General features: G+C 34.9%; 1 protein-coding gene across 1 annotated transcript in view; it reads left to right on the top strand.

Annotated features, from left to right (window-relative positions):
* The window catches only part of Cdc73 (cell division cycle 73), a 132,218-nt gene extending 120,640 nt beyond the window's left edge, over positions 1–11,578 (top strand). The window contains exons 14-17 of the mRNA XM_008836212.3: positions 3,368–3,529; positions 5,494–5,594; positions 9,274–9,415; positions 10,402–11,578. Of these exons, the coding sequence (XP_008834434.1) occupies positions 3,368–3,529; positions 5,494–5,594; positions 9,274–9,415; positions 10,402–10,438 (442 nt within the window). The 3' untranslated portion in view covers positions 10,439–11,578. The remainder of the gene's footprint in view (positions 1–3,367; positions 3,530–5,493; positions 5,595–9,273; positions 9,416–10,401) is intronic.
* Positions 11,579–19,509: the final 7,931 nt, after the last annotated feature.

Genomic DNA, 19,509 nt, shown 5'->3' with positions numbered 1-19,509 from the left:
GTTTCTTTTTGAGACAGGGTCTCCCTGTAGCCCCAGCTGTCCTGGAACACACTATGTAGACCAGGCTGGCCTTGAACTCACAGAAATCCACCTGCCTCTGCCTCCTGAGGGCTGGGATTAAAGGTGTGTGCCACCACGCCCCAGCAAACATTGTATATTTTATTGATCTTATAATTGCTAACGTCTTAGAGTCGTGAGGACTAGGTAGCAGTCCTGACACAATTTTCATAGTTTTGAAAATTGTCTTATTATCTATGTCTAGCGAAAGATTTATGGCTACAGTGTATATGGAGCTCCCACATGTCACTGTTAAAAAGAAGGAAAAACAAAAGGAGCAAAAGACTTCAATTCTTCAGTAAAGAATATAGTACCCAGTGAACATGTGAGGAGAACTACTTTACACCCATCAGAAAGGCCTACTGGGTGTGGTGGGGCACAGGCAGGCGGATCTCTGAGTTCAAGGCCAGCGTTGTCTACATAGTGAGTTCCAGGACAGTTGGGGCTACTGGGTGACCCTGTCTCAAAAAGACCAAAAAAAAATAAATAAATAAATAAATAAATAAAACAAAAAACACTAGCACTCTTAGGGTGAAAAATATAGAAATAGTACAACTGTTCTGGAAAACGTTTTTGCAGTTTCTTAGAAAGTTAAATGTATCCCATGTTTTAAAATTTTCACATTATCTTGGGACTGGAGAGATGGCTCAGTAGTTAAGACCACTTGTTGCTCTTGCAGAGGACTATGATTTGGTTCCCAGAACCCACCTGATGGCTTACATCTTTATCTCCACTTCCAGGGAATCCGATACCCTCTTCTGACCTCTGTGGGCACCACACATACATATGGTATACAAACATAACTACAAGCAAAACACTCATACACAAAATTAAATCTGCCTCCATAAAAGCACTAATGCACTATCTATATTAGCTTTATTGTAGTAAATCGTGTTTTAGAAGTACTCTGATAAAGACTGAATGTTTGTCCCTTGCCATAAATTTTATATATTTAAACTTACCACTCAAGTACTGATATTGAAAAGAGGGGACTTTGGGAGGTGTGATAGTTAACACTGTCAACTTGACAGGGTCTAGAATCACTTAGGAGATAAGCCTCTGGATAATGCCTGTGAAGGATGTCTAGATAGGTTAATTGAGATGAGAAGGCCCACTCACTTTGGGCAGCACCATTCCTTGGGCTGAAATCCTACACTGAGAAAAAAGGAGGAAGTAAACAGTGGCAATTCTTTGCTCTCTGCTTTCTGACTATGGTCACAAATGTGACTAGCTACTTCAAGCTCCTGTTGTCTTGCCAATAAACCCTTCTTTCCCTAAATTCCCCTTGTTAAGTGTCTTGTCACAGAAATTAGACAAGTAAGTAAGATGGAGGTAATTAAATTATGAGAATTCTACCCTCAGAAATAGGATCAGTACTGTTACAAAACAAACCCCAAAGAGGTCTTCTGTCCTCTTCATTGTGAGAATTGGGCGGGGTGAGGGGGAGTGCTGACTGACTGGCTGAACCACTGAACAGTCACTTCCTCCCTAGGCTTCACAGGTGTTAGCATTTTGATCTTTGACTTCTTTAGAAATATTAGAAAAAAAGTTGTGTTGAAAGATACTTTGTCTTTTTTTAAAATTTTTATATTTTGGTTTTGTAATACATTTTATTATTTGAATTATTTATGTAGTCTTCTAATACACCACTATAAAAACAATGCTAATACAATATATTCAAAAGAAAGTTCTACATCGATCAAGATTGATTGAGCATATGACACCCATATGTCTACCAGCAACATGTATAAACCAGTTGTGATACATTATAATAGAATCCTACTCAATGGTAAAAGAGAATGAACCACTAATCGTGCTCCCACAGCATAGATGAATATCAGAAGCAGCTAAATTGATTGAAGAAGGCAGCTATAAAAGAGTACAGATTATATCCTGTATGTTTTTATGTATATGAGTTCTTAGGAATGGTAAAACCAATGTTTGGTGATTGAAGATGGACAAGGCAACCTAATGGATTAATGCAACATGTTTGGTACCCCCCCCCACCCCCCAGGGTCTCACTATGTACTCCTGGCTGGCCTGGATCTCACTCACTGAGATCTGCCTGCCTCTGCTTCCCCAGTGCAGGGTTTAAAGGCATGCATCACCATGCCTGGGTATGCATTATAGTCTTTATGTACCTGCATGATTATAAATTAAAACTATTTTGCACATTTAATTATATGTAAATTTTATGCCAGTGAATTGTATGTGTAGAAATACACTAAAATTTTGCCTTGTGAGAATAATAAACTTTTATTATTTATTTATTTATTTGGTCTTTTTGAGACAGGGTCTCCCTGTAGTCCCACTTGGCCTGGAACTCCCTTTGTAGACCAGGCTGGCTTTGATCTCACAGAGTTCCACCAAAAAATCATGGCCGAAAGAGAATGAGGCAGCTGCTTGGTCACATTGAATCTGTAGTCAGGAAGTAAAGAGAGATGAATGCTGGTGCTCACCTCACTTTTCACTTTTATTCAGTCCTATGTCCCAGCATTTGGGGCACTGCTACTCACATTCAGGGTAGGTCTTCGCTCTTCAGGAAATCTTTTATGAAAACCCCCTCACAGATATACCCAAAGGAGTGTTTTCATGATAATTCTAAATCCAGTCAAATTGACAGTTTACATTGTATCATTATCTCTTGCAAAACACTAGCAAGTTCTAGAGTTTATGGGAGCCCTTCAGAATGTTAGATTATTTCTGAGTATTTATCCTGGGGTATACAGTAGAGAATTGGGCTATATAGATAGGGTTGATAAATACTACTCTGTGATAGTATTAATGGTATTTACTAAAACAGACTATTGACATACATTAATTTTTCTATTTTAAAATCTTTAAAGCAAGTCTGAAATTTGATGGCATTTTTCTGATTTTCTTCTGAAGCATAAAAATTTTTCTTTAAAAAAAGACATGTTGTGAAATTCCAGGATAAGCTACATCATCCAGTGAATAATCCTATCCAGCCACAAAAGCATCTTCTTTTCATGTGGCTTTATGATTTTTAATAGTTTTCCTTCATCACAAAGTTTTCCTATAGTTGTTATTAGGCATTTGAGAAATCAAGGATTATCAATAAATCATGAATCTAAATAGTTTATACACATACACAGGACACAAGTGAATATTTGTTCTTTTTGACACACAAAGTAAAAACTTACACTGTCCAAGTTCTATAATATGTACATAAAAAGCAAATTTATTTAAACATTTTTAGCTTAAAACATTTGCATTTCAAATTATTTAAAAATATTTTTTCCTAGTTGGATTACATTGTATACATTTTACTTTTTCTTCATGTTTTAAGATTTGTTCCATCAGATGAAAAGAAGAAACAAGGCTGTCAGCGAGAAAATGAAACGCTAATACAGAGGAGAAAAGATCAGATGCAACCAGGGGGCACAGCAATTAGTGTCACAGTACCTTACAGAGTGGTAGACCAGCCCCTGAAACTTATGCCTCAAGACTGGTAAGATCATGCCTCCTTTTCTGTATCTGTCTCTGATTTGTCTGTCTGTCTCTCTCTTTTCCTCCCCCCCCCATACACACATTTACATCTATTATTTTGTGTGTTTAACTTAAAAAAATATATCTACAGCATGTAGAGGTCCCAGGACAACTTAATAGGAGTGGTTTTCTTCTTCCACCATGTGGATCCCAGGGATTAAACTCAGGTTATCAGCCGTGGCAGCAAGCTCATTTACCTGCTGGGCCATCTTGTCTGCCCATATTTTTAAAAATTATGTAAAGAAGTAAAAAATTTTATAGTGGGTTCTAAATAAAAATTATCCTTGAAAATTTGTTCATATATAGATTTAATTTGGACATCAGTAATATAGCATTCTAGTAATAACGTCTCCCTCAACTATCATATGGCAGAAAATGCAATTCAATTTTATTTAGTAGTTATGCTGTACTACTAAAGATGTTTTTGATAGTTTGGGAGATATATGTATCATGGAAGGGGGGGAATATTTTTATTTATGGTTTAAATTTAGCCTCAGAAACTGAGAAGAGTAAGAATTTTAAGGGTGCTGTTTTTCTCAGTGACTTTGAAGTTCCCATAGGGTTGTGTCTGTGTGTGTCTGTGTGTAGTGTATGTCTGTGTGTGTCTGTGAGTGTATGCGTGCATGCGTATGTGACATTGAAGCAGGACCTCACTCTGTAGCCCAGGCTGGCCTTGAACTCAAAGCAATCCTTTTGCCTAAGGCTTCTGAGAGCTGCAGTTATAGGTGTGAATTACCACATCTTGCTTGCTATTGGTCTTTTTGTTGAACAGAGTAACTGGTTCATTTTTGTGTTGACTGCACAGATTCTTCATCTAAGCTAATAATTATTAGTGTGTGGTCAGAAGATCTCTGAGCATTCCAAAGACTTTTTGCAATGCCGAACTATTTCCATAGTAATACTGAAATGATTTTTTTTCCCTTGATGGAGCAGCGCATAAACAGAAACTACCACACCACTGCCCAAGATTAATCATTCATTCTCCTTCCTTCTCTGCCTTTTCCCTTTCTTTCTCCCTTTGCTTTTTGTGTAGTGGGCTGTTCTCTAACACACCCATGCATTTGTCTCCTCATCTCAAAATGGGGGTACAATAGTATTCACCTCACCAGAATGTTTTGAAGATAAAATGTGTTACCATGATTAATTTGTAATGTGTTTTAAACACATAGTAAATGCTTTAGTAAATGTTAACTAATGGTAAGTAACCATCATTGACATTTGTTCTTAACTCTGGAGTTGTAGGCTTCAATTATTTATGGCAATACTAAATATAATCTCTCATGTGTTATCTGAAATAGAGAAATATGAGGAAAGGTTTGTTTTTTCTTGGAAAACTATATTGTTGAGAAACAAGTTGTTTTGAAAATCAAGGTAACATTTAGGGCTAATGAAATAGTTGTCCAGTGCTTGGAAAAAAATAGAAAAGTGTTTTGAAGTGGTTTCTATACTCAGATTTCTTCCTAAGTAATCAGAAGAATTAAAAAATAAGTCTTGGGGTTTTATAAAATGTCTGGTGACTATAATGTTTTAATTAAATTTAAGTTGTATGTGACTTTCAGATTACTTCATTTTGAAACCAGTTTGTTTAACAAATCAGCTACTAATCTCTATTCTAGCCTATAACTGGACCTTTCACCTAATAAAAGGGAAGAAAAAAAGACCACAACAATCACATGAAGCTGTTTATAAGTATCTCCAAAAAATTAAGATGGGAATGGTGTGTGGGCAGTACAGCAGTTATAAATGTGTGTATGATAACAGTGTATGAAAACGTTACGATAAGATTGACTGTTTCACCAAGAGGATTCATGTATTGATTGATGCGTTGACTGTATCACATGAAAAATTATGAGACTCTTTCTTAGGTATTTATAGTAGTAGCTATTCTCCTCCTCTCTCCCATCCCCTCCTCTTTTCTGCTTGTAGGGACCGGGTTGTAGCTGTTTTTGTGCAAGGTCCTGCTTGGCAGTTCAAAGGTTGGCCATGGCTTTTACCTGACGGATCACCAGTTGACATATTTGCTAAAAGTAAGATTCTCTCTATATAGTTACTGCTTATCTAATATAGAAATGTTCTCTAAAAGAAAAAGCCATGTCACCCTGCATACGAGTGTATTAAAGGATTATTAAGTACCATACAATACTAATTTTTAATTTTTTTGAGAATTTCATACATGAAACTGTATTTACATCATTTCCACCCTTTTCTCTACCCCCTACAACTCCTCCCACATTTCCCTCACTCCCCCTCACCTCTTCTTGTTGCATGTGTGCGTGCACGCGTGCGTGCGTGCATCCGTCTGTATACACATATAACCTACAGGGTCCATTTAGTAGTGCTAGTATGTACATGTGTTTGGAGCTGACCACTTTGGATTGGGTAGCCTACCAGGGAGTTCTTCCCTAGAAAAACTTGGTTCTTCCTCACTCAGCATCCATTAATTGCCTATAGCTCTTCTTCTGTAGGTGCGACCTTATGAATTTTCCTCATCCACATTGGCCTATCAGCTGGTGTTGTCTTTATGTAGGTCTTATTTAGGCCCATGCTCTACAACTTTCAGCCACCTGTGAAATATTTTTAAAGACTTTGTGCATTAATATTTTCTGTGTAGTTGTATCTAAAAATGAATGTTGGGGCTGAAAAGATGGCCCAACAGTTAAGCGTACTACTGTCTGCTCTTGCAGAGGATCTGGGTTCAGTTCTCAGCATCTCCGTGGTAGCTAACAATCATCTGTAATTCTAGTTCCAAGGGATCCAATACCCTCTTTTGACCTCTGTGGGCACTCATACATAAGAGTAATAAAAACATAATGAAAAATGAGTGTTGCCTGTTTTATAATTGATAATTATTTTAGATCACTTAAATCGTTAGCATTTTAATATTCCTACATATTATTAAAATTGATAACTAGCTTTTTATGTTGCATATTAATTGTATACATTGGTGATTTTCACTGTGCTGTTTCTATACACACACACACACACACACACACACATATCAAGCAATAACCAAGTGTTAGATTTGTTGACTTTTGCTGACACAAACTATAGCAGCACTAACCGTAAAATGACTGAGACTTTTATCAGCTCTTCCCACCTGGAATGAGTGTATTTCTTGACCTATTCATTCAGTTTTTTCAGCTTAAGTGTTGTCTTTGGAGAGCCTTTCTTTGGTCATCATGTTTGAAATTGCCACCACTTCTTCCCAGTTGTTCTCTAAGCTACTTTATTTCCTCAGTAGTACTTGTTTCTTGGCATCTTCTAATTTTTATGTCTTTATTATAAGTCTTCCCTGGCCAGAATATAATACCACAACAGGAGCAACCTTTTCTGCTTCACTCATTCACCTTTGTGTTCTCAGCAGAAAAGAGTACCAGGCACAGGAGGCTCTCAATAAATAGCCTATGATGAATTGTTTCATGTAGATTACATCTCTTATTAAAGTCTCTTGTTATAAACTAATCTAATAGTTTTAGTCTGTTTATCTAATGGAAGGACTAGTCCAACTATTATTTAGTTGGAGGACTCAATTAAAATATTGTTAGTAAAACTAATTAAAAAATTATTCTTATGAAACATATTTATTTGAAGTGACAATTTACTTGTGAATGTAGATTACACTATTGTGAAATCCAGACATTTTAGCAATCCCTTTTTGTTGGTGATATCACCATTCTTCCATAAAATCAAAAGCTTTAGTCATTTGTTTGTATTTTGCCTTAGTTTATTTTTGAGGATGATTTTATAATATTACTGTAATTATGCTAGCTCTTTATATTATTTCTGAGTCATGCTATTACTGAGTAATGCATAAAGAGTTGGCAAATATTAAGTTAAATATATAGAGAGAATGAGAATTAATGAAAGTGTGTTAGTGAATACAAATGCCTGCTTTTGTCATACTTTGTTGTAGACTATTATTTAAAACAATGACTAGAATATCTTTAAGATGTAAATAGTCTCTGAATTTTATTAGGAATGTGTGTTTTCGTTAGCTTTTGTTCATGTTATTAGTTTTCAAAAAATTACTAGTTTTCCAAAATAGGTGAGAACTTGGAGAATTTCCTTTAAAAATAATCAATAATTTTCTTCCACAGATTATTCTTTGTCTTTAGTCTTGCTCTTGTAGCTCCTCCTTTCTGCCAGTATTTAAAAATGTTCCCCTTCCATATTCAAAGCAGCCACAAATCAAAGCCTTAACTCTTGACCTCATCCCTCCAGATACTTGTTTTTCCTTTTGCAGCTATTCTTTGTTGAGAGTGGAGAGAAATGCATGCACTGACTTTATTGGGTCAGCCCAATTTCTTCACTCTTACATAGTTCAGGACCTCCTGCCTAGGAATGGTGCTGCCCATAGTGGGCTGGTCCCCATTTCACTTTCTTGAGTTTAGCTTTGTAGTGGCTCAGAATCACATCTGGAATAAAATTCAATTTTTTTTACGTAGAGGACACCGCCTACTAAAGCAAGTAAGTTCATAAAACATTCCAATTGCACTTCCATTTGAGGACCTCTGTGACAACTCCCCTCCCCCAGTCTGAAATCCTCTTTTATTAATACTAAGTCTTTGCAACTCCTGAAGAGGCCTGCCCTGCCTTGTCTGCAGTAATGTCTCACACACTTTTGTCTTTATTGTCATTTCTCTCATCTGGTTAATATTAGACTATATATCCCTTAGCTGGGTGTGTTGGTGGTGCATGTCTTTAATCCCAGCACTTGGGAGGCAGGTGGATCTCTGTGAGTTCAAGGACAGCCTGGTCTGCATAGCAAGTTCTGGGCCAACTGGGGCTACAGGGAGACCCTGTCTCAGAAAGACCGGAAAAAAAAAAAAAAAATCCTTCAAGGTACAGAGTTTATCTTTGTGATTTAATGTATGTAATGCCTAGAATAGTTCATCATGTGAACTTGCTAGATGTTAGCTGTATCTTTAATTGCAAATTCCCTCCCCCCACTGTTGTTTTTACCAAGTCCTGTTAATTTTCTCAGATAATCTCATGACTCTTTGTCTGTTTTGTCCAGTTGAAGAAATCCTTTTCTTATCTTTTAGATAATTATACGGACTCCAGTAAATATTTTGTAGTAATTTCCCATCTCAAAGTCCAGAGTTTGCAATATGGCTTCCATGTCCAACATTGTTCTGAGCATCTATATTCTTAATCTTCCATCCTTCTCTATGTTACTTTGCATAATCCACTTCTATCATGTTTCTTCACTTGGTAGACTAATCAATTTCCTCTTTAAGCATTCTTTTCTTGCTGACTGGATCACTTTTGTTCTTTGCTTGCTTGTTTCTGCATTTAGGTCTTAGATTAGCTGTTACTGCCTTTGTAGTCGTTTTCTGAATTCATGGTTTAGGAAAAGGTATTCTTTCATGTGATACTCTGCTGCCCTTATACTTTATTTGAATTGTCTTTTTCTTACTATCCTCTACTGAGTTATATGCATTTTATCTTATTTGGCATTTCAGTCCCTGGTAGTTAACCCTCATCTAATTAATTGTTGACTTGAATGTTTTCAGAGGTAATGTAGTGCTTAACATCTGCTTCAAAAATCATTTTGGTTATAATGTTAATAGTTGGTGGCAAAAAGATTGGAATTTTTTTATATCTGTGATGGGTACATATATTTTCTTTGATAAAGTATTTTCCTAATTTTTATTTTATTTTTAATAAGAATATTTTTTTCTCTCTACCCCCTCCCCCATATAGTTAAAGCCTTCCATCTCAAGTATGATGAAGTTCGTCTAGATCCAAATGTTCAAAAATGGGATGTAACAGTATTAGAACTCAGCTATCACAAGCGCCATTTGGATAGACCAGTTTTCTTACGTTTCTGGGAAACATTGGATAGGTAATTTTGATCTTAAAATCTACTTGCCTGTGCTTTATTATAGTCATATTCTTTTTAAATTTTTTTTTCTAATTTTCTGTGTATGTTTTGCCTACGTGTATATACATAAGTGAACCTGTGTCGTGCAGTGCCCGTGGAGGCCAGGGAGGGTGTCGGATCTCCTGGAACTGGAGTTACAGATGGTTGTTAGCCACCATGTGGGTGCTGGGAACCAAACCCAGGTCTTCTGCAATGAGTGCTCTTAACTGCTGAGTCATCCCTCCAGCCCCTATAGTTATTTTCTTATCGGTTACATTTAAATTCCTTAAAGGTATGAGCTATTCTTGCAATTTCTTGCTTTGAACATTGTCTGTTTGATGCTGACTTATAATAATTGATGATTGACAAATATTTTGATTTATTGACTTTAAATAGAAATGAAGAAAAACTTTATAACCTGTTAGAATTCTAAACTTTGAGCCAAAAGACAAAAGATTCTATGATCTGGCTCTTGACTTTTCTAAACCTTATTTTCTATTTCTCAGGGAGCTTGGAGTAAGAGACTCTGTTTTACAAGCACAGAGAAAGTGACTGGATTATTTGGATAGGAAGTTCATGCAAGGACTTTAATTTTTGCATTTATTTTCATTACAAGCTTAGCGTTCTTAAAGTTTTGTATCTTAACAGTTTTGTAATTTATAAATTTAAGAACAAAATTATTACTACTAAATTGATTGCTATTTGATTTGTTTCTTAAAAATCTAACTTTGGGGGGCATCTTGCTAAATTTTATCAGTTTCCTCAACGTCAGAAGTAGTTGAGGTAACTGCAGTGGCTGTATATAAAAGCAGAGTTCAAAATCTTCCTGTTTTCAGAGTTTGTAGAATCAAGTTTCCCAGTTCCTTAGATTGTAAGTGATAAAAATGGTCAATTTTATTTACATGGAATAGTCTTAAATGTGTTAAATTTGTCTTTTTATCATAACCCATTATTAAATTATTTTTCAGGTACATGGTAAAGCATAAATCCCACTTGAGATTCTGAATCCTTTGGTTCCTCATTTTCTGAAAATCCAGATTAAGAAGCATGGATATACATTGATTTAAAGACTGAAACTCAAGCTTTATGAATTTGTCAAGAACTTACAAGTGAAGAACGTCACAGACCAATCTTTTATAAGACCTTATTTGATTCTTTGTGCTTCAAAGGGGTGATGCCTGTCATCCATGCAAGCAAACTTTTTTGGCTTACAACTATTTTTTTAATATTAGCCTTCTAGTCTGTAATGAAAATTGTATATTTTGATAGAAGTTTTTTCTCTATTGGTTAAATTAGCATTACTTAAAATTTGTTTCTTTAGAAATAAATGCAGGTTATAAATGTGTGTATATTTAGAAGTTATAAGGCTCTCTAAGCCATCTTGCTTCTGATTTTTCATTGCTCTATAATTCCTTTTACTGAAAATACTGTGTCATAAGTGATATTAAATTTTAGGCTTTAGAAATTCAAAAACCCATCAAAGGAAAGTAATTATTAAATCAATCGAAAGTCAACCTGTGTGTATACTACGTCTATACTTAACTCTTTATTTAAGAAGGAATAATGAAAAATCAAGAACAAGTCTTCAGCTTCGGTTGAACTGTTCAGCCTTTTCAAGGTTTCTTTTATAAATGAATACATTTAATGAATGTATATTCATTGACTTTGATGATTTTAAAACTTAAAATGATATATTTCTATTTGGGATATATTTCCACTTGAAATCTCAAAACAAAGATTCAAAGCATAATAGGCTGTAGTAATTTTTATTTAGAAAGCTAGAGTATGATTTGGGGAAGAATATGTCTCAACCCCACTGCAGTATAACTTTAACTTCCTTTTCTCCTGAGTCTGCTTTTGATTCTTGTTTTATATGGTATAAGATTCTGAGTGTTCTGTTTCTAGGCATGTCAATTTTGGACTTCTTCCATTATCCTTAAATACTGATAAACTCCCAGACACCAAAGAACACATTTGCTTAAGTGTCTGAACAGAAACAAGATTAAAAACACTGGTATTTTTATGTGTGTATTCAATATGGTGTAAAATATAAAAACCTATATTTTAACTTAGTAAAATATTTTACTATTTCTGTACTTTAAAGAGTGTTCCATTCAAGCTACAATGAATGACCATGCTCCTTGAGTCCTGGTTTCATCTTTTACTACTTAAAAGGAACATTTTTTTTCCTTTAATTGTTTTGCTATTAGCACTGTTGTTGACCATTCTGTCTTGTATCATCATTTCCCTGGTTATTCTTTCTTAGATTAACAAAAAAATGTTTTTTTGGTAAACATTTTGCTCTTTCCTATGCATTAAGGTGACAATAACTAGCCTCTTTAGAATTTAATCCTATCAAAAATGAGAGACAATTATTTATTTTTTAAGTAACCAAAAAGTCCATCTAGTGAAAATTGGAAAAAAATATTCAGATGGAATTTGCAGGGCTTTCCAGAAGAAAAGCAGTCGGCATTTTAAATGATTGTTTTAATATATTTATAATGTTTGAACAGATTATGCACACGTTTTCCCCTTATGTGCATCCTCTTCACAGTAAAAGAAAACTCACTTTGTTCACATTACGATTTCTCAGCTTTCAAATCTGATCTTAAATTATGTATTATATAAACTTTGTCCTTGATGAAATAGTCAAAGACTATAATCTGTAATATTTTAATGTAAGATTACTTGTTAGGACTACTACAAGTGGACATGAACTACCTTTCCATAAATACTTGGTATTTATACTTATATATGAAATTTACTTGATAAGAGTATGGTTAAAATTAACATCTACTTTGAACAAGGTTTATTTTTCTATTCTAAATTCACCTTATGTGTATTCAAAGGCTTCTGGATTGGATATACTGTATGGAACATTAGAAAAAATACAAATATGCTTTACATGTATCTTAAAATCAGACTCTTAGTATGCACTTGGATTTCTTTTTATTTTCAAGATTTTTAAATTTTTACTTTATATTTCAAGTTAGCATACGAAGTAGTGGGTTTCATTATGGCATTTTCATACATGTCATTTTTCTTTGCTTCTGCTCTTCCTGTTCCCCTGCTGGCTCCCCGTTCCCCTTTTTGCTGTCGTATCACATGTATTCTGTTACTCTCTCTTTGCATCCTTTGCTCTCCCTTCAATTCTCTTCTTCCTGTCTCATGGTCATTCCACTTCCGTGACCTGCACATAGACATGCACATAAATTTGGGATTTCTTTTTCTTCTTCTTAGTATTTTGTTCCCTTAACTAGGTCTATGAAATTTTATAATAATTAATTTTAAAAATTAAAAACCTCCCACAAAACTCAGCCAGTTACCATTCATTCTCTTGTGACTCTGTCCTACAGCAGCACCTAACACAGTGCCTTGCACATAGTAGGCATTCAGTAGTTACTTATATGCATGAATGAATGATGTATTTTCAGTATAACTAGTTTATTACATAAAGTAGTTTTGACCATACTTGATCTTAGAGTTTGAGAATACAGAATTACAGGGCATGAAGAGAAACAAGTAGAAAATTTAATGAAAATGAAGTGCAAATTAAAAAATTCAACCTACCTTTAAATTGTTAACTGGAGGCGCTCTTGCCTGTATTATGTGTAAAGGAAGACTCCTTTGTTCCTTGGATTCTCCTGAGTTAAGTAGCAGTAAGGAAAACTGTGTAGGTTTTAATCAGTAGCTCACCATTTGGAGAGGCTTGAAAAATATCTGTGGCTGAACCCTGACTGATTTAATTTTCTGGAATGAGACCCAGTTGTCAGTATTTTTCAGAAGTTTTCCAGGTAATTTTACTGTGAGAAAAGAGTGACCCTTAATTGTTTAATTTGTTATTGGGAATAATACCAGTATTAAATGTTCCCTCCTCTTCATCTGTGTATGTTTTGTGTATGGATGTATTTTGTGTGAGGCCAGTCTTTGCACTAGACCATCTCTCATATTGGTGATATTGGCCTATATCCCCAAACAACAAATTCAAATCTTATTTATTTAATATAGGAGTATTTTGCTGTTTAATATTTAAACAATGTTTAATATATTTCATTATTAATTAGTATTATAGCTTATGGTTTGTTTCCTATTTGTTTATTTCTTTACTGTTTTTAGGAGCAGCAAAACAGCAACCCATGTAGAAATAACTAATTTTGATGAGGAAAGCCTCCATCTTTAAAAAAGAAGTGTTAACTTCTTATCTGCCCTGCAGATATAAGATACAATTTGATTATGAAAAGAAAGACATAGTTTGAATTGGTCTACACCAAAAGTAAAACTTTTCACATAGATAAAAGTCACTATTTAATACATATTGAAGGGAATATTTTTCCTAAATAAAAAATTCTGTGACTCCTAACAAAATTAAAGTGACAGTGTTCTTTTTTTTTTGGAGGGTGGGAACGGAGTATTTGTTCTGATATACTATGTAAAATTATTTGAGATTTAACAGTATCTTGAAGTAGTATAAATGCAGCAATTACTAAAGCTGGTCAAAATTAATGGCTTAGAAAGTGGCTTAAAACTTTGTGGGGGTTTTATTCGCTTTTTGTTTGTTTGAGGATCAACTCTGGGCCTTGCACATTCTAGGCAAGCACTACTACCACTAAGCTACACTCTCAACTGAAATTTTGAGATTGTTTAAATGAAAAATTGTAGCTAAGATAGAGAAGTATATTTTTGTTTTATTTTTTTCCCCAGAGAAATTAAAGCCTCTGTGTACAGAGGCACAGGCGCGCGTGTGCGCACACACACACACACACACACACACGCACGCACACACATACACATACAGACACACAGAGTCTATAAAAGCAGTTGTCATTGTATTAAAAATTCATATAGAATGTTGAAGTAACAATAAAAGCTGTAAAAATTTGTTCTCAACTGTAAAGCTGGTGACTACTATTTTTCTTAAGTGAAAATTAAATTTAACATTTACTTTGAAATTTCTGGGCTGAATTTTCATTATTCACTCAGGTTTAGTATTCATATGGTAATTCTTATGTTGATTCCTAAGTAAAATCCGAAAATTACTATCTTTAACTTAAGAATTGGATTAGGGATTTTTGAAATGCCAGGGCCTTAATTTTCTGGCATATTCAGCCATGTTTAGAAGTATATTGACCTCAACATAATTTCTATACTCATATGTTGGCAGAACAACTAAGAAAAATTTGAAAATGTATGATATATAAATAATTCTACTTAGAATGCTTTCAAGTCATTGATTGTGTATATTAGGACATGTTCATAGGGTATATTGAAAGTTATAAATTGCCATATACTGAAATGCAGTAAGCATTTTTATATGAATAAAGTTTGTGAACTACAAGTACTTTTGTTGCAAAAATTTAAGATGAGATTCTAGTATGCCAAAATTAAGCAGATCTGTATTCTGTCTGCCATCGAATTGTAATTGTGTTTTATACTTAAGAAAGCTCCTTAACCTCTAAATTGGATTATCATTCTTGGTAAGTAATTTAGTTCCTCACATGGTAGTAGCTCCTGTAATTGGTTACTTAATCACAGGTTGGTACCATTTTAAAGTAATTCTTGAATAGAGCTTAGTTTGAAACACTCTGTAACCTGATAAAATGTTCTCATTTTGATGGAATTTTTAAATTTCAGGTTTACTTTTCATAAAATATTTTGCAATATATATTGCAATTTTTGCAATATATCCCATTGAACATCTTGGGAACATTTCTACCCTCCCTTAATTTCCAAACAAACAAACAAAAGTGTATATATACACAAACACACACACATCCCATGAAGGCAAAAACTATTGTGAATTGGGATGTTATCTTTATGTCAGGCGACTTAAGGAAATTTGTTGGGCATAATATTTTTGCTTAGGAAATAAATGTTTTCATTTTGATACTAATGAGTTAAATCCAGTTACAGTCTCCTTTTTGGATAAAAAAAATAATTTAGAGAATTAGAATTCATAAAGGTAGCAAGTCGTATGATCTACAGTTCAGTTGTGTCAAATTTCTTGTGTACTGTAATAGCATTAAACGTGTATCCCAACACTATATTTCAGCATCCTGATTTTAACGTTTTATAACTTTCAAAACAAGCTATACTCCCATATAATCAAATCATTAATAGCATTACCATATTGGCATTGTCAATAATAATGTGTAACTCTTCTGCAATATAGTTTCTTTAATGAAGAACTTAATGGGTCATATTCAAATTTAATTTTCATTTTGTTCACAAATGCCCATTAAATGTGTACTTTGTTTTTCTGTTCTTTTGGTCATCTGTTCTTAGATCCATACCTCCTTAACTAAAATAGAATGAGAATGTGAGTGTCATATTGGGTTATTTTTCAAGGCTCAGAAGTGCTACTATGTAAATAATAGCACATTACCAGGTTTCCTAAAATATGCTCCTTTTTTGTTTAATTGTAAATGTTTGATCAGCATTTACGGTGGGTGGATGACCTCCAGTTGTTGTTAATGCCCATAGAAAACAGAGTGAAGTACTCTGCAAAAGGATGTATACTAAGTCTATTTTTAGATCCTTTGTCACAGAATTTATTAGTTTATATTTCATCCTTATCCAAAGACAACAGAACTTTAATACATATCTAATGTAAATAAGGCTGAGATCACACTAAAGCTGAAGGCATCTGAGACATTCTGTTACTGTATTTGGATGTTTTATTGGATCGTGTGCCTCATTTGATGACAAATTCCTAGGGATGTAGTCTCACAGAAGAACTGCCTTTCTGGAGTTCACAGTGTTAAGACAAATATGGTAATGGGATCTGTTTTTCTTTTTTTAATTGGAAAATAGTATAAACATTGTTCTTTGAAATGGAGTAGGTTGAAAGTTTTTATTAGGTCGGTGTGTAATGGTTGGAGGACTTCAAGTGAGCCTCTTCATGGCTCATTGAGTTGTTTTAGCAAAATTTAGAATCACTGGTGCTTATGGTGAATTTGAATGCAAAGTAGTTTTAAAATATTTGTTATTTTTATTTTATAATGAATAACTCATTACAGAAACATGTAAAGTCATAGATAAAGTGAGCTTTAAAGTGGTTTAAGGCTAAAGCAAATAGATGTTGGGTTTTGAACAGAAAGAAATGTAAGAATTTCTATTTAAAGGGAATACAGTAGGATATGTATTGTATTGTATCCTTTGGAAGTTAGGGAAACCTCCATTGTAATTTTTCTCCAGCAACACTTAGCTGCTAATTGTGAGTGTCATGGATTACAATTAGACTTTTCAATAAGTTTGATGGAAGTAGAGGCAGGCCAGAGAGTTGGGGGCATTTGCAAGGTGGCCAGCAGATGGAATCCAAGCTATTCAGAGTCAGTGATGGAAAGGAGCTGGTAGAGGTGAGCCAGGGGTGCTTCCTTTAGCTTAGATGTATAAAATCAGTGTTTCAGAAGTGATCCAATGAGAGGAAGTTAAGACCTTGGAAGTCTGAGATAGGAGGTGATTTTTGACACATTTGACAAATTTTAGCAAAATGTATATGGTTGTCCATTATGGCACTGGGTATAAGGATTTTGCTAAGGATTTTTTTTTTGTTTTTCCATCTCTTGTCTTCCCCTATGTGAGGTTAGTTTTTGTGTTTCTTGCCACCTCTGTAGCACACTGGTCAGGAATGCCTTTTTTGGAAAACCTGAACTTCATTCCCTTTTGAATTTTAAGTGCCAGTACTGAGGTCACTTGTTAAATATGCATCTTGTTACTAAGATTAGCTTGAAAAGCTGTAAACCAACTGCAGGGTGCTAGGGAAAAAGGCATCCATGAAAATACCAGTGGTAGGAAAGGACTTTTCTTGAGAATTTTTCTTCAGCTTTTCATTGAACTGCCTATTTTCTCTGTTTGTTCTAGATTTGAGGTAAGAAGTATTAGGATGTTACCAACTTTCTTTTCCTATAACCAGATGAGTTAAATGCTATTTTGATCCTATCCAAGTTTTAACTGTGTCTATTTTCTTGTTAGTATGAAGTTGGTACCTTTTGTTGTTTAATGACTTGATTTTTTTTCCCTTCTAGTCTTCTCCTTCACTTCCTATCAATTCCTTGGTATAATGCAGCTGCATTCCAGCTTTATTCCATTGTCTTCACCCAGAAGTGCCCTTACCTTTTCTTGATAGAGGAAACAAGCCATGGACTTCCCCAGTACTGTATCCTACAAGCCATGAATGCACATGTCAGCATCTTTTCTAGTAGTCTTAAGTACCCCAATTGCTCAGTATGGACTTTACCATATATACTTGTACAATTTCTACTGTTTCAGGCTTTGCAGTGCCACTCTGGTCTCTCTTGTGTCTTCATTTTGTCATCCTGTATTTATACCTTCAATATACTTAATGTAGTTGGCACATTTTATCTTACACACCAGTGGAGTTCTAGGGAGATGGCTTGATTTGGTGTCTTCAGTTCCTCTCAATCTTTTAAAATTCCCTCTGCCAGTGATATTTCTTTTTTTAAAATATTTCATTTTTATTTTATGTGTATGAGTGTATGGCCTGCATGTATGTAAGTGCACCCATGTCATGCAGTGCCTGTGGAGATCAGAAGAGGGTGTTACAGACGGTTGTTAGCTGGCATGTGGGTGCTGGGAACTGAACCCAGGTCTTCTGCAAGAGCAGCCAGTGCTCTTAACCACTGAGCCATCTCTCCAGCCTCAACCAGTGATCTTTCTTGAATAGAGAAGCTACTTTGGGTCTAGAGACTGGACAAGTAGTGAAGTCTGTTGAGTTTACCAGAATATGGAGCAGAAGATCTGAATTCCTAAGTCTCTCTTTCAAAGATCATTTAGAAGGAAAGCGGTATTCACATTTGCAGTACCAAAGAGACTAACTTCAAATGTACTGGCTGGGTCACATAGTGGGCTCAGTTCTTTTAGGCTCAGAGAGAACAATTCTTTTAAATAGTAGAGAAAGTGAATCTCTCTCCCCATCATGTGAATTGGCAACTTGCTGATTATCAGGCCATCAGTCATAGAAATAGAAGTAATGGACTTGTATTGCCCATGAGTATTACTGGTTCTGGTTAGAATATCCCATAGTATAACTTGTGACCAACTTGAGACTGGTAGACAAAGAAAAGCATCCTCTACAGTGAGAATGCTCATAGTAATGGAAAAGATTTGTCAGTTAAATGGATGACAAATTGTCAAAAATTCTCTGAGAAAATTGATAAATTTTCTAGAAAACAAAATGTTAAAATGGATATAATTTATATCAAATGAATAACTCACTAAACAAAATTCAAAAGACCTGAAGATCATAACCTCCAGGAAGCAAATACAGGACACTGAGTATGACTAAGTGATTTAGGTGGCCACAACTAGTAAATAGTAGAGGAAAATTGTGCCAAGTTGAAAGAAAGAACTTTGATTCCAGGCAGCACTGGGGAAAGAAATGCCTAGGCAGATATTTAAATATTTGTGCTTTAGTTAGTGCCAATGGCAATGTTTTAATGAACAAAATTGTTAGCCATATCCTCATCGGGAATAAAGAAGTAAATAAATGCATTTTCGATGATAATGATAAAGGGAAAAATGAAGTACAGTAAATGTGAATAAACTATTTGGGGATAAAGCAGTGACAGAAGGCACTATTTGGGTGGTTAGAGCCACGTTAAGATGACATTTGTGCAGTAATTCAAAATGAAGAAGCTAAACTTGTGAATATCTGGGGAGAAATAGTTCCAAAGCCCAGAGGTAGGTCCATACCTCCTGTTTCAAGTACTGACTAAGAGGTTACTGGGCTAATGAGGGAGCAAGAACTAAAACGAGAGCAGAGGCAGCAAGGAACAAGACCGGTTTGTGGACCATGTAAGACCATCGACTTTGGCTTTTACTTATTGAATGCAGAAACCTTTGGAGGGCAACATTAGGAGTGATTAAGAGTGATTTAAGAGTTGCTGACTGTCAAAGAATAGACTATGGAGGGGCCTGGAGAGAGGGCTCAGCAGTTAACAAGAGCACTGACTATTTTTACAGAGAACTGGGTTTGGTTCCTAGCACCGTCTTGGCTGCTAACAACCATCCAGAACTGGAGTTCCAGGGGATTTGAAGCCCTTTTCTGGCCTCTGGGA

The sequence above is a fragment of the Nannospalax galili genome, unplaced genomic scaffold (genome assembly GCF_000622305.1).
Source record: "Nannospalax galili isolate Female #2095 unplaced genomic scaffold, S.galili_v1.0 scaffold1017, whole genome shotgun sequence".
NCBI classification, from domain to species: domain Eukaryota; kingdom Metazoa; phylum Chordata; class Mammalia; order Rodentia; family Spalacidae; genus Nannospalax; species Nannospalax galili.
Note: the sequence above shows the minus strand (reverse complement) of the source record. Positions and strands in the feature narration are given on the sequence as shown.